Source organism: Hetaerina americana, unplaced genomic scaffold (genome assembly GCF_022747635.1).
Source record: "Hetaerina americana unplaced genomic scaffold, ioHetAmer1.1.p SCAF_6, whole genome shotgun sequence".
Taxonomy (NCBI): Eukaryota; Metazoa; Arthropoda; class Insecta; order Odonata; family Calopterygidae; genus Hetaerina; species Hetaerina americana.
In genome coordinates, this window is record NW_027287205.1 from 26,043,575 (window position 1) to 26,058,609 (window position 15,035).

At 34.4% G+C, this 15,035-nt stretch overlaps 1 protein-coding gene across 4 annotated transcripts in view; it reads right to left on the reverse strand.

Moving 5' to 3' along the window:
• LOC139695178 (poly(A) RNA polymerase gld-2 homolog A-like) overlaps window positions 1-15,035 on the reverse strand; it is a 41,644-nt gene that overhangs the window by 9,426 nt on the left and 17,183 nt on the right. For all 4 annotated transcript variants that reach the window (XM_071593851.1, XM_071593850.1, XM_071593849.1 and 1 more), the window contains 5 exons: window positions 8,718-8,819; window positions 5,672-5,840; window positions 3,393-3,536; window positions 2,171-2,299; window positions 208-388 (listed from right to left, as the gene is read on the reverse strand). In XM_071593851.1, the coding sequence (XP_071449952.1) occupies window positions 208-388; window positions 2,171-2,299; window positions 3,393-3,536; window positions 5,672-5,840; window positions 8,718-8,819 (725 nt within the window). The remainder of the gene's footprint in view (window positions 1-207; window positions 389-2,170; window positions 2,300-3,392; window positions 3,537-5,671; window positions 5,841-8,717; window positions 8,820-15,035) is intronic.

The following is a 15,035-nucleotide window of genomic DNA, read 5'->3' on the forward strand; positions in this document are numbered from 1 at the left end:
CTCTCTATTATCAACTGAGTCCTTCGGGTAATTATCAAGGCATCATAAGAATTTTATCACAATTCAAACATTAAACAGTTGGATGTATGAAGGATTAATAGAGGAGTATGCACATCTGCCACATTAATAAAATCAAAATATAAAATTTTAAGTTCCCTGATGTGTTGAAATTCATACATTTATACACAACATATCTAACATACTCACTCAAAGTCAAGAGCATAATGACGCAGGAACCCCAGAAACAATTCTCCAAGAGCCATTGTATTTTCAGAGTCATAAGGTGACATTTCCTCCATAAGATTGATTTGATGTATTTCTGAATGAGGAGAGAATTTGCCCTGGTACATGGAATGCAAACAGGGCAACACAGGAGGAGCAACACCACCTGAAAAAATAAAGACATAAATCTTTATTGTGTAGTCTTCATTTGTTTGAGTTAGAGGATTCACAAATATGTACAACAGCACATTATTCCACAAGCTGCCCCAGGAACACGAGACAAAGGGTATTACGGTATCAGCCTTTAAAATTTAAATATTACAAATACATGAGTTGTAATCTAATATAAGTTATATTCTCACTCATTCACATTTTTAAGTTATTTTGACGATTTTTAACATTTTAATTTCATGATTTTTAACATTTTGCAAGTTTATTTTTGAAAGGGAAACCCAATATTTTTTGTTTCCTTTTCATGTTACACGTGCTTTTTCTGGCATTTCCACCTAGCAGTTTCAGTTTTTGCATAATGAGTATTTCAGGCATAATCTGCAAACTGAATACACATTTTTTTTTAATTGCTTGACCACATTTTTTGTAATTTCACAAGAATTTCCATGCATATACACTATGGTTTTAAAAAATTGCTGCATACTGCTAAAAATAAAAAAACATTGAACATTTGAAACATCATTTTTTTATACTTCAGACTTTCAGTGTACAGCCTTATTTTACATTATGAAATAATAATGTGCAGTGCATTTAGAAAGTTACTACTTTCTATGAATTATAACCTTGATACAATTATTAGGAGAATTACCCTAAAGGGATTTCTTCAAATCTTTTGTGTAAAAAGAGACCACTAGAGTGCTTTAGAAATGTTTTGCATTTCACTGAGGTTTGATCATGATAAGCAAACAACTTGCAAAAAATTTTGAACAAGTCATCACCAAACAGGCTAGGTCACAGAACTACACAGATGGAAATGTAATGACCCAAGGATGACTTTCAAATATTCATAAGCATGGTTTAATATCGATTTCAGACAAAAATTATCATTATTACTAAACAATTCACTCATTAGAACAGTATCATATTCATCATTAGTGTCAGAATAACTTTTAAAGTATGGCAACCTTAAGCTTCTTTACAGGTCTATTAATGCCACTGTCAATACAATCATACTCAAAGCTTTGCACAGCCATTTCTAAAAGCACAAAGAACTTAAGATGAAGTTAATGACCATTCAAATTACCAAATAAAACCAAAACTGGTAAATAAAACAGAAGGCACTGGAAGTAATTACACTGAGAACTGATGTAAACACACAAACAGATCGAGTAGATATAATGTAGATGCAGGTAAAGCAGATGGTATCTATAGGCAGCATGTACAAAACACTAGTTATCTCATGAACCATTTGTAGCAGATGGCGAACAAAACACAAGTAAACAAGTGATGTCTGCATATTAACGTTGAAAGCACACTGGCCTTCTTATTGCCATTTCCCTGTCATCACAAGCCCTACACCATACTGCCACTCCGTGTTTTCATGTTTCTGTTGAAATGAACTAAATTGATTAGTTTGCTTCTTGATCTGGAGTAAGACTCATTTTTAACCAATACATTTATTAACATTAGCTAAAAATCATTAACTGTTGAGGAAATTACATGAACTCATTCCATTACCTTCACTAATGTCCAATAAAAAAACTCAATCAACCTAAAGGTTTTCTCATTAGATATTAAATCAACAAGTAATAATGGGAATACCCTCAAATTTTCTCATCAATATAGACATTATCCCAGTGTTCTCAAGTTTGTTTGATATTAAGTATTATCTTACGCATCTTTCTGGTTATGAATTACGAATTAATGCAATCAAATATACTCAGCTTAATTATTTCATTAAGGTGTACTAACCTTAATAAAAACCAAGGACACTTACATTGCAAGTAGTTGATGACCATTAGAGTTAATGAGTAGCTGGATATGGTCATGTTCTTCGCATCATTAATATTGTGCTTATGGGCCCACAACTTCACAATAAGGACCAGTGGCTTAACTCTCCAATCCACTGAAAAATAAAGTAAAAGTATCACTCAGTAAAGAAACATGATTTTTATCCAAGAATATTTACGTATATCCATTAATATTTATGAGAGATACATGACAAAAAGAAGTTAAAAATCATTAAGGACCATTCAAATATTTCTTTAAATAGATACTTAGAATGAATGTTACATCTTTTGATAACAACATCAAATATTAATTCTCGTGGATTAACCTTTTCTCCCCAAGAGCAAGCTCACAAAGACACAAATTTGGGCCTATGCCATACGAATGACAGGAATAATATTACCAGATATGAACACCTCTGGAGGACAGAGAGCTATTGGAATTGTCATTAGCCTACTCTTAACAAAAGGTGCCAGGAGATGCACAAATTAACATTTCATGAGACAGACGGTTTAATACACTTGAATTGCTCTACACATACCCCCCTATGGAACGAGATACCACTGGAAAATCATGCCATCTTCAAACCTGGGCCCTCATATTGGGAAACCAATACATTAGCTACCTCAACATCCCAATCCCCAAATGGAATTAATAACATATTGGGTTAAATAGAAGCATAATAATGTACAGTTTCACCCGAATTTATCCAATACAATGAGAGTAGAAAAGAAGCTTTGCACTTACACAATAAGATTTAATACTTCACACGACCATGGTTTCAATGCTGTGCATCTCCTAATGATGATGCACCGCATCGAACCCATTGTAAAGTATTAAATCTTAATGAGGAAGTGCTAAAATTCTTTTTCTACCCTCATCACGAAGGAATACTACAAAGTTAAGTCTTAAACTGTTATGCTTATACAATATCATTCATATATATCTTTAAACGCACAAAAGCAATGTTGCATTTAGAACCCAATTTTCCTGGATGAAATAAATTGAACTCATTGTGATGATAATATTCATTTACAACTAATTATCAGTTCATTTTGCAGTCCTGTACATGGGATTAATAAAATATGTCCCAACTTCTTTGGATTAGGTTTTCATGAAGGAGGATATGAACAAATGTTAAAATCACTAATGAACACAGTTATTTCCAAAGCATCAAGTCTGCATGACTTTGGCTTTAAGATATTACCTACATTGAGAATAGCAGTGGAGAAGATGAGTATTTCGAATCCCAACAGAATTATTGCAGTTTAGATCCACTTCAAGCCCACGCCTGGAATCTCTAAACTTGAGGATAGGCACTTTTGCTTGGATCAATTCAACACTATCAATAAAATCTGTAGAGAATAAAAAATAAATGTTTCAAATCACATTAGAACAAAAGATCACAATCACACACTAAATGATAGCGTAAAAATTAAACTAGGACAACTACATGACATGGGAAATATTTTCAGCCACTGACACAAATGAAACGTGAATTAGGTAACACAATAAACAATAGGAAATAAAACCTGTGTAAAAAGTCCACAGAAACCTCCATTTTCATATGTTTTAACTTAAATGCATTACTTATTGAACTAATTTCAACGAGGTTTCAAAGAGTATACATAATAACAAAACTAATAATTCATCATAAAAAGTTAGCTTTTAAGTAAAAATAATCCTTTGGCCATACAGAAACTCTGTTTCATTCCGTGAGATTATGTCGCAAGGGGCGTTCCTTATGGTGCGACACAAAGGGTATCGGGGAAAGTCAGAATAACTACACCGAGTCTTACCCAAACAATCGTTTATTATACAACATACAGTTATAATGCACCAATCACAAAGGTATACGCAACTTATGGATGGCTAGACCCTCAGTAAACCAACGCTTCGGCAGTGTTGCGCTAGTCGTGACAGCGTGTCCTATTTCTGACTCATCTTGGGACGAGGGCTCCGCCCAGGTTACGTTCGTCCAAACTGCCTACACCCTTTCCAAGGTAAGAGGTCAGTTGGTTATCTGGCGGTGACCGGTAGAGCACGATGCTTCGGCTATGTTGCGCTTGTCGCGACAGCGTGCCCTATTTCTGACTCAACGACGGACGAGGGCTCTGCCTAGGTTATGCTTGTCGTGACCGCGTCCGGCCTGCCATACTCCCTTCCTTCCCGACGGACGAGGGCTCTGCCTAGGTTATGCTTGTCGTGACCGTGTCCGCCCTGCCATACTCCCTTCCTTCCCGACGGACGAGGGCTCTGCCTAGGTTATGCGTGTCGTAACCGCGTCCGCCCTGCCATACTCCCTTCCTTCCCGACGGACGAGGGCTCTGCCTAGGTTATGAGTGTCGTGACCGCGTCCGCCCTGCCATACTCCCTTCCTTCCCGACGGACGAGGGCTCTGCCTAGGTTATGCGTGTCGTGACCGCGTCCGCCCTGCCATACACCCTTCCTTCCCGACGGACGAGGGCTCTGCCTAGGTTATGCGTGTTGTGACCGCATCCACCCTGCCATACTCCCTTCCTTCCCGACGGACGCGCGTTGCTTTACTGATGGTCTAGCCATCCATAAGTTGCGTATATCCTTGTGATTGGTGCATTATAACTGTATGTTGTATAATAAACGATTGTTTGGGTAAGACTCGGTGTAGTTATTCTGACTTTCCCCGATACCCTTTGTGTCGCACCATAAGGAACGCCCCTTGCGACAATTAATTAGTTTTTCTCCCTTTGGAAAGTACATTTTATCCATTTTCAGCCATTTTTTGAGGGTAAAATTAAAGATTACACACACAGAACTATCATGAAGTGAATAGCAGAATGTATTTTCCTCAGAAAGCTTAACCAATAACCTAGTCAGGAAAAGACAAGTGGCAAAGGATGAACTTAAAACAGGGATTCCTGATATGGATTTATATTTGCCATAAGAATCTGGTTTAAAATATTGCAGTGTATACATTTAATGACTTATATATTGCATAGTAAAACAATGTATTTGCTTGCCTTAATGGAGAATAAGGAGTTATCAAGGCTAAAGAATGCAAAGGAAACAAACATGGGAAAGTACAAATAATACCAAAATGTTAAAATTAAAAAAGTAAAAACTATAGAAAACTTTGATTTTGTGAAATTAAAAACTTTTAAGAAAGCACAGCTATTTCAAACATTTTTCATAAAGCTTGTCCAAGTTTTAAAGCATTTAATTATCTTTAAGATTGGAATATTAAAATTTTGAGGTGCAGAGAAGAAAATAGCATGAATTATCTACAGAACAGAAAATCTGCAGAAGGATAATTGAGAGTTTACTATATTCAAATTGAAAAGACTGAAGGAACAATTCTCAAAACAAGTAACTTTTTTCAAACAAATTCTCTCCCAATAATTTTTGCCACTGCTAATTGTCTATCTTACCATTTCTGAAATATTGTGATAGAATGAGTTGATTGGCTTTCTTGCTGATTTATATAATCAATTAATTTAATAATGGTGCATACCACATCTCTTCAAGTAATGCAGAATCTGCTCCAAATGGCCCACAGCCTCATTGCGCTGGTCCATCTCAGAATAACGAACTAAAAGGCACATATCCACGTCACTACTGTCACTCCCGAAGCCACTCATAGTAGAACCCACGAGGAACAAACCATAGCGAGGGAAGGTTTTCTGAAAAGAACAAGTTGCAGCATTTTTGATCTCCACATTATCCAACACAATGCAACCAAATAACAAATGATTAGAGATGCTGAACAACATACCACAAGATTCATTTGTAATTCAGTGTCTACATTTATTTCCTTACATAATAATATAATACTGGGTTGTGTTTCTTTGGATACATAGGTCCTACTTTGGTACAAGATACATGGTTTTCTTTAACATATCAAACAGGCTAACATTCGCAACATACAAGGTGTGTTCCAAAAAGTAAGGTGACTTAATATTTTTATGAAAATAAATTAATTTATTCCTCAATATTCAGTTGAATTGATAAGTTGTTCCTTTCAAAGTAATCTACCCCCAGGTATAAGAAACTTGTGCGCATACTTTTTCCAATCCTCAAAGCAATTCTGATCGACAACTTTTGGTATAGCATTCAGATCTTCCAGTGATGTAGTTTATCTCCTCAATCATTGCAAATCTCCATCCTTTCATAAGTCTCTTCAGTTTTTGGAACAAGAAAGAGTCACTGAGGTGGCCAATTCCGGTGAATATGGTGGCTGAGGCATGAATATGGTGTTGTCTTTGACCAAAACATCTCTCACAAGCAACGATGAGTGAGCAGATGCATTATCACCATGCAAAAGCCACAAATTGTTTTTCACGTCTCTAGCCCAGCACATCCGAAAAAATTGCATGGCACAGGCCAGCCAAATGCAACATCCTTAGCAACTTCTCTAATTGCGATACGACAATTTTTCAAAACAATTTTCTTCACTGCTTCAACGTTTTCATCTGTTGTTGACATGCTGGGGTGTCCAGAGCAAGGTTCCTCATTGGCATCTTCTGGGCCATCTAGGAAGAGCTTCTACCACTTATAAACATTTTTTTTACTCAGAGCCGACTCACCTTATTCCACTGTCAACATTTCTAGTGTTTTGGAGCACTTCATTCTATTTTTTACACAAAATTTTATGCAAATTCTTTGATCCATTTTTTTCTGCAGAAAGTCGCAGAACACACCAAAACACATCTCAAGTTTGTATCTCTCAATAACAAATTAAATATGCTATATTGTTGAAACTGGTAAACAAATGTTTGGGACATGTGTACCAACACAAAGAAATCAAAAATCAAATGTCTATTGCCTGCAAAATTTGAAAAATCACCTTACTTTTTGAACACATCTCGTATAAGAGCATAAAGCAATGCAAAGCAAATTACTCTTTTCCTAGATATTCAGGTCACATACATAATATATACTGATTCTATTTGTTTCCATCCTTTATGTAAAATTTCCTATTAATTTTTTCCATCAAATATTTTTGTCTTTTTTCGAAAGGTTGAAGCAAGTGTGTAGTTGCAGCAAACCCTTGAACCAGAACTATTGAAGTATCAGACCATGATAGTTCTGAAGAACATTTATATAAATAATTTATTTGCTATCATTTTATCTTTTATTTTAATAATATGGTAAAATATATGATATGCCACATAAAAACAAAAAATGTCTACATTTACATTTTGATAAATAGTTATAATAAAACAGCCGCTTCTCATGCCTTAACAAAAAATATTCATTTAGATCCTCAAAACAATTCTTGATTGAAAAAGATGATAACCTAGGTGTAAACAGCTGATCTGAGCTGTTATCTTTCACTACAACTGGTAAAATATTATAAATTTTAATGCCAGCATAAGGGGATCCTTTATGAAACAAAGTGGAATGCTGCATTAAATGCACTTTCTTTCTTTGTCTTGTGGCATAATCATAGATACTCTCATTTTTTTAAATAAACATGTTACAGGTAAGATTTCAAGATTTGTAAAAGGAGGTATACATTTTACTCTTTTTGGAATTTTGGCTATATACCTAATAACTCTTTTTTTAATGATGAGTACCCTTTCAACACCCATAGTAGAGCCCCAAAAGATAATTACATAGCATCCTAAACATTAGAAATTAACAAACTGGGCTGTTTATAAAACTGCTTTATCTACAACCTTTGCTAGGTTTCTTAGGGTATAGGAAATTCTGAAAAATTTATTGCATAATTGACTTGTACGTTCATTCCAGTTTATGCTTCCATCAATTATCAACCCTAAAAAGCTGGTACTACTAACTTTCTTCCAGATATAATCTTTGATGTAAAGATCCATTGTAGGGGTTTCTTCTTTTTACTTGTATATATTTTTTAAAAATTATTGCAAGCTCATTTTTTGTGAACCAGTCTCTTAAGAGTGCTAGGGAATTATTAAAATTATACACTAGCAATGAGTAGTTTTTGTTACTTAGTATTAAATTTGGGTTGTTTGCATAAAGAATTATTAATGCATTAAACTTTTCATTATCCATGTTAATGGTTGCATGATGAACCAGGGATTACCAAAAAACACTGATAACCGAAATGTGGAAAGTCATGATATAAACATTAATTTAGTTGAATCAAATAAGGTTAAAAAAGAGACTATATGATTTGAAAAACAAATGAACTGTATTTTCTCATTCCTTACAATTTATTTAAGGTTTCTAGCAATGGAAATTACATTGTCACGGGATAAAACAAAATAATTTTAGTTAAGAAAATGATTTCATAATTTTTCATATGATATTAGGGACGAACTACATGAACCCCATACAGCTATCTATTAATTAATAGTGTCTACATATCTTAAGATAAACCATATTTTTCTACCAACAACCAGTTCTAAGAAAAAAATCAGGATACCTTTGAAATTGAAGAAAAACTTAGTACGTAGCATGAGCAGATTATAGATGAACACATATTTGGGAGTAAAACATTTCTGTTTCCTTCCATACGATATAATTCTCGTAAAACTAAATCTCTAAGAATCATCAAGAGTAACATCAAAAAGACTTACTTTAATCAGCATATAAAGTGACTTCCAAAGGAGCATTTTCTTCCTAAAAGTTTCCTCCGACTGCTGGTTTGAAAAGAACTTATCCCAAATTCCTTCTGATAACTGAAATTATACAAGAAAATGGTTACTATCAATATATCAATCGTACGAAAATATGAAAGCAAAGCAAAAAGCATTGGCTGAATGCAAAAATAAATCATGCATCAAAAATAAATTACATTCCATAAACATACTTCAAAGCACTGCATATACACATGGTATTAAATTCCATTCGTAGTATTGCATGAGGACACAATGGCATACTTATTGCTGCCATTATTAAAATCCTCAATGTTATGCCAAATGTGTTTTATTCAACACTCATTGAGAAGTATATAAAATATTTTGACTCTGAATATGGGTATATCTTCTTGCATCATGTATAAGCGGATTTTATAACTTCAACACAGCAAAATCATCATTAATCAAATTTATAAAGAATCTCTTCTGGGATATGTACAATGTCCTATTTCAGCAAGTCCCAAAAAATGTTTTAGCATGGCCAAACACACACTAAACGATCTATTTTTTTACCTGCAAAACATAATTTATGCTTCACTTTAATGTGGATACTAGAGGATAATGAAGTGCTGTTTTTAAGTGCATAAAAGTGTGCAGATTTAGAATACATGGCAGAAAGTTAGACATTACTTAAAACTTCAACTTTATACTACCCATTAAGAGGTACATACGTATCAGATAAAAGGTACCACGTTTTATGAAGTGTAGTACACATTATTTTGATTCAAAATGGGCAACTTAATAAAGGATTGGTGAATTGGACCTAATTGACATTTTTGAAGAGGTTAGTTGAAGTGAATATCCCGGATAATGTTTTGTCAGATGAAATTTGATTCCTGTAATCATTTTTTATTTCAAAGCAGATCATTTGAACTGCAAAATATTAAATTCAAAGTGCAATTGTGCAAAAGTATAGGCATTGCAGAACTTGGTGGCACTTGTGTAGAGGTCACTTTCTGGTAGAAGAGTTCATTTTCTAAATATTTTCTTGGTGGAGAGGAGAAAGGCAATCACCACATGTGTCTGCCAAGATTCCAGTAGTCTCTTTACTTTGTTAGCAACTTTAAAATCCTCTCTCATTCTCCTTACCAGATCATCTACGTGTTTCACACTGTATACATATATAGTTACACCACACAGTTATTTTTTCCGCCATTTTAATTATTTTTAAATAAATAACATGAAAAATAATAGTAACAGAAAAATAAATATGAACAATTACTTGGCGGCAGTAAAAATATGTACCAGGAAAAATACGTTGCCAAAATAAAAATGCATATTATGGCATTAATAAGTACCTCTCATATTCTTCTACATAATTATCCTTAAAATGCCCAGGAAGATGTGGAAAATTAATGGCAGGACAGCAAGCAAAAGTCAAACAATTTCTATCCAGAAACTTATCAAAACACAAAAATGATTGCACATTAATACTTTCGTGAGTTATATAATGAGTTCATATCATAGCAACTTGAGTAAAATGATTACCCTATGCCAATTAAGGGGTGCAAAGGGAAATAATGAAACGGCAGCAATGAAAAGAAATGACCCACCACATTCATTTATGAGAAAGTATAATATGTCACAGTTCACGAACATTATCATGAGCAGAAAATACTGTAATGCCTTCTTCAGAGTTAACCAAGTCATTCGGCAGCTGTCTTCCTTGCTCTCCATTTTAGCCTAAGTTACTTCAGCCATTCCCTTTCATGTGCACTTCCCCCTTCCTGACTTCACACTTCATGCAGGCTATTGCCACCCAATTCTACAATGACTAAAAACTTGGAATGGATTTTCAGAATTGTGATTATTACTTGGTTGTATGAATGCAAGTTTTGCATAAAAAGCATTGGTAACAGTTTTTTACTCATGTGTGCATGAAGTGCTGAATTCAGACAATCAGTAAGGAGTGTGTATGATCGCAGATCGTATTGGCATTGATAAGATGACTGTACACACAATTATCCCTGAAAATTTGGCGGCACAAAAAATCTAAACTAGACTCGTCCTGAAGGTCTTGACGGAGGACCAAAAGCAGAGTCGAGGGTCTGCTCACGAAGACCTTCTGGAATGGTACTGCAATAATTCTGGAACCCCCTTACAGTCCTAACTTGCCACCAGAAGACTATTTTCTATTCCCAAAAGTGAAATCCTTCCTCAAAGGACACCACCATGATCTACCCTTTACCCTAAGTGCCATCAAAGAAGCTTGCATACCTTTCGGAATCAGTCTACCAGGGAGCCTTTGAACTGTGGATAGACCATCGGCAAAAGTGTGTCAATGCTCAAGAGATGTAACTTGAAGAATTTGAGGCATTGTAGCAATATATTAAATAAATTATTTTTCTATACTTTTCCCAATAATTTTTATACAAACCATGTAGAATTATGTGAAGTGAGATGTGAATAAAATATTAAGGTCTGAGTAATTATCGATAGAATACCCTAAAATGTAAAATATTGCAAAAGAGTTCTTTTATGTCACTTGTATCAATTGTACAAAGTGCATATGTATCCACAGATTAAAAAGCAGTATGTGCAAAAATGCTTTAATAGGTAAAATTATGTAATCACATGATTTCTTACTATAATTTAAGCTGTTAATGAATTCACAGAATTGGGAGTATACAATTCTGAACTCAAACATCCTGAGGGAAAACCTACAGGAAATTTTAGGCACTGATCCCAGACCTAAACTTGAATTCCAGTCAATAATGACAACTTTTTCCTAATCATTATTGGATTGAATTTGAAATCAGAAAATTATAGATTAAGCATAAATTATTATTATTGCAATTAGAGAAACTATGACTTCAGTTTAGGTTTGTGATAATAATTTGTAATGGTAAATACCACAAAGCTGGTGAAAAAGGTTCAGGGTAAACGAAATAATGGGTGTTTGGTGAGGAATACTGAGGATAGGAAATATTAAATTTAGAGACAAATCGAATTACACAATACCAAAGTTGTCAGAATCCAAACAAACTCTACATGACCTAGAATTCATAATAAATAAATTTCTGAAAATTAAAGACACGAAAAGTTCCCATAACTCAAGACTAGTATTTTTCTAGTGTTCATTTTCTTACGCTTGTGCACTTTTTGCAATCCATTGAAATTATTAATAAATTAAATCTCTTTTGCCACATGCAAATAACAAAACTGAATGATATTTATTACATTAACCAAAGGTTATTTTTTACTTGTAAGAATTTATGCAAATGACCTTAAGTAATTAGTAATTCCCGACAGTGTAAAAATACCTTTTAAAATATTTATAATTTTAAAACACCAAAAATACTAAAGGAAGAATTGTTATGCATATTCCAGAGGAAAATAATTACTTCATATTATATTAACACAATATGCTTATGATAGTCATGCTCAAGAATATTCTAGTGTCAATATAGTATGGAAATATGGCCATTGAAACAAGATGATAGGTACAGAGAGGATGCTTTAGAGATATGGGCATAGAGAAAGATAGAAAGGTTAAAATGACCAGTTAGAGTTAGTTATAACAGTTAATGTACTTTGGGATGTCTTGATAGGCAAAGTTAAGAAATGTAGCAATGTTCAATAAGTGTCCATCCAAAACCTAGCTTATAAAGTGAAATACCAAATCAAATAACAATGATGTAAATGTCCTTATTTGAACATTTATATAAATGAGCAGATTTTCATGAGAAAAATTTATCACATTATCCATAAAATAAGAGTATCAAAAACATTCAACATAGATATAAACCACTGTAAGAGTCATAACCTTTTCAAAATGACCATGCGATAGAATAATTTATACGTAATTTAGACAATAAAGGCATTGACTTTAAAGTGGAAGAACACCAATGGACATATAAAGGGATTTTTTCTAATGGTATTTAATTATCATAATCCTATCTAGCAAAACTAACTTCAGCATTCAGAAGACATAACTTCTAACATCTATTCATTTAAGGAAAAAGGTATTTTTCTGACTATGAGTCAAGTAAACACTGTCAAGAATACAATATCCAAAACCTTGGGGCACCCATAGCATAGAAGCAGAAATTAAATCAAACATTATCCCACCTTACTTTATGAAAAGAAGATAACGGATTGGCAAAACTGTGATTTTCTATAAGATTTGCATTTCCACTGGCCATAATTTCAAAAAAAACAAGTAATAATGTAGATGCTGTCAGACTTTATTCTCCCATTGAAGAAACACAGAAGTCAAGCACATTGGCAGAAAGCATGGCGTTCTGGAGGGCCAAAGCTTGTGCTTCATGACCTTAACAGGAACTAGAGTATTTTCTTTGCAATACCTCATTGCATGGGAAGTAGCAGAGGTGTTTTCACAAGTATGGCTCATATTCCAAAGTGTCTTTCAATAATAGCATAGGAAACTGCAGAAGATGAGCTCATATAAATTACACAGTCCCTTTCTTAACAACCATTTCTCGGATAAAAGCTTTGTGTTTTATACATGTTAATAAGGATATACACTGTGTAGTAGAGATTCATGGCTATCATAAAACTTTTACATGGTTTATTAATTTCCCTTGGAATTTAAGGTTGAGTAGCCACCCAGAATGACATAACTGAGAAACAATACAACCCTATAAATTATTTTATACATGTAGTCTCAGCATATTATGAAAATTAAAATGGCATAATCACTGCTAGAATAAAACTCATACAAATTTTTACTGCTTTTTTAAAACACTTCAGGGAAATGCATTATTTTACACAAACCCTGATTTTAAATATTTCATTGACTTGCCCCTTAAAAAAATCATTCATTTGAGGTTTTACTGTTCATGATTATGAGGTCTCTTGAGACAATAAATGACAAATATTATCATGAAATAAGGCAAATATGTGTCTTCTAATTGGCAATTGTTGCAACAATCGAAAGTTTTTAAATAAAATGCTCAGGTGAAAAAATGGCCTCACCACAGGACATACTCAGTGGTGGGAACACCGGGGGTACCCATAAATAACCAGAGGAGTACTGAGATTGGCGGAGCTTACATAGTACAAATTTCTTCTGCTAGGTGAGCATAGCGTAACTCATTAAGAGTTCTAGGAAGGTATTGTTGTTATCTGGGAAGGTTATGTTCAGTCACAACAATTTGTTTTGTAAAAGCAGTTTTGCTTGTTCCTCATTTTCCATCATGGCGGATTTAAGTGAACAGCGCAAGACTGAAAATTTGCTTCCGGCTTGGGAAGAACGCCACAGAAACTGTAGTGATGTAAAAACAGCTTACGAGGGTTGTGTTATGGGAAAAACACAAGTGTACTGATCGTTTCCTTGTATCAAAGAAGGTGGAAAGTCACTTTATGACAAAATCTCTTACAGGACACCCAGAAACTTCTAGAATTGACGATAATGTTGAAAAAGTTCATGCCACAGTGCTTGAAGACTGACAACAGTCTATTGAAGAGATTAGTAAGTTATCTGGAATAATGTGGAGCTCGGTTCAGAAGATTTTGGAGGAAGATTAGAAGATGAGAAGGGTCACTGCGAAATTCATGCCTTGAATTCTGACTGAACAGCAAAGAGAAAATCAAACTGAAACTTGACCATCTCCGAACCAACCACATTGAAGGTCATTACTGGTGACAAGTCATGGTGCTATGGTTATGACCCTGAAACCAAACAACAGTCGAACCAGTGGAAAACTGTTGCCTCATCCAAAAATAAACTCGTCAGGTGATATCAAACCTCAAGACGACGCTCATTTGTTTTTCAATGTGAGAGGGATAGTGCATTCTTAATTTGCCCCACCAGGTCAGACTGTTGATCAGGCTTTCTATTTGGAGGTTTTAAATAGAATGCATAACAGTGTGCAACAAAAAAAAGCCTGATCTGGGAGATAAACTGATTTTTCCACCATGACAATTCACCGTCACATGCAGCCATTTCAGTGGGCCAGTTTTTAGCCGAAAAACAACACAACTCCATTGCCCCATGCTCCTAATTTCACTCCGTGCGATTTCTTCTTGTTTTCTTGAATGAAGATGGGCATGAATACGTCGCATTCATATCGTTGGCTACTAAGATGTGACTTTACTGCAATGAATACTCCCCCACCCAATCTATTTGGTCTGTCCCTTCTGTAAACTGTAAAACCGTTTGGAAAAACCTCATTGTTTGCTATATCTCCCGTGAGCCAACTTTCCGTTCCAACTACTATGCCTGCGTTTGAACTGACAAAAATATGTTCAATATCCGATATTTTGTTTCTAATGCTACGGCAGTTTAATGTTATA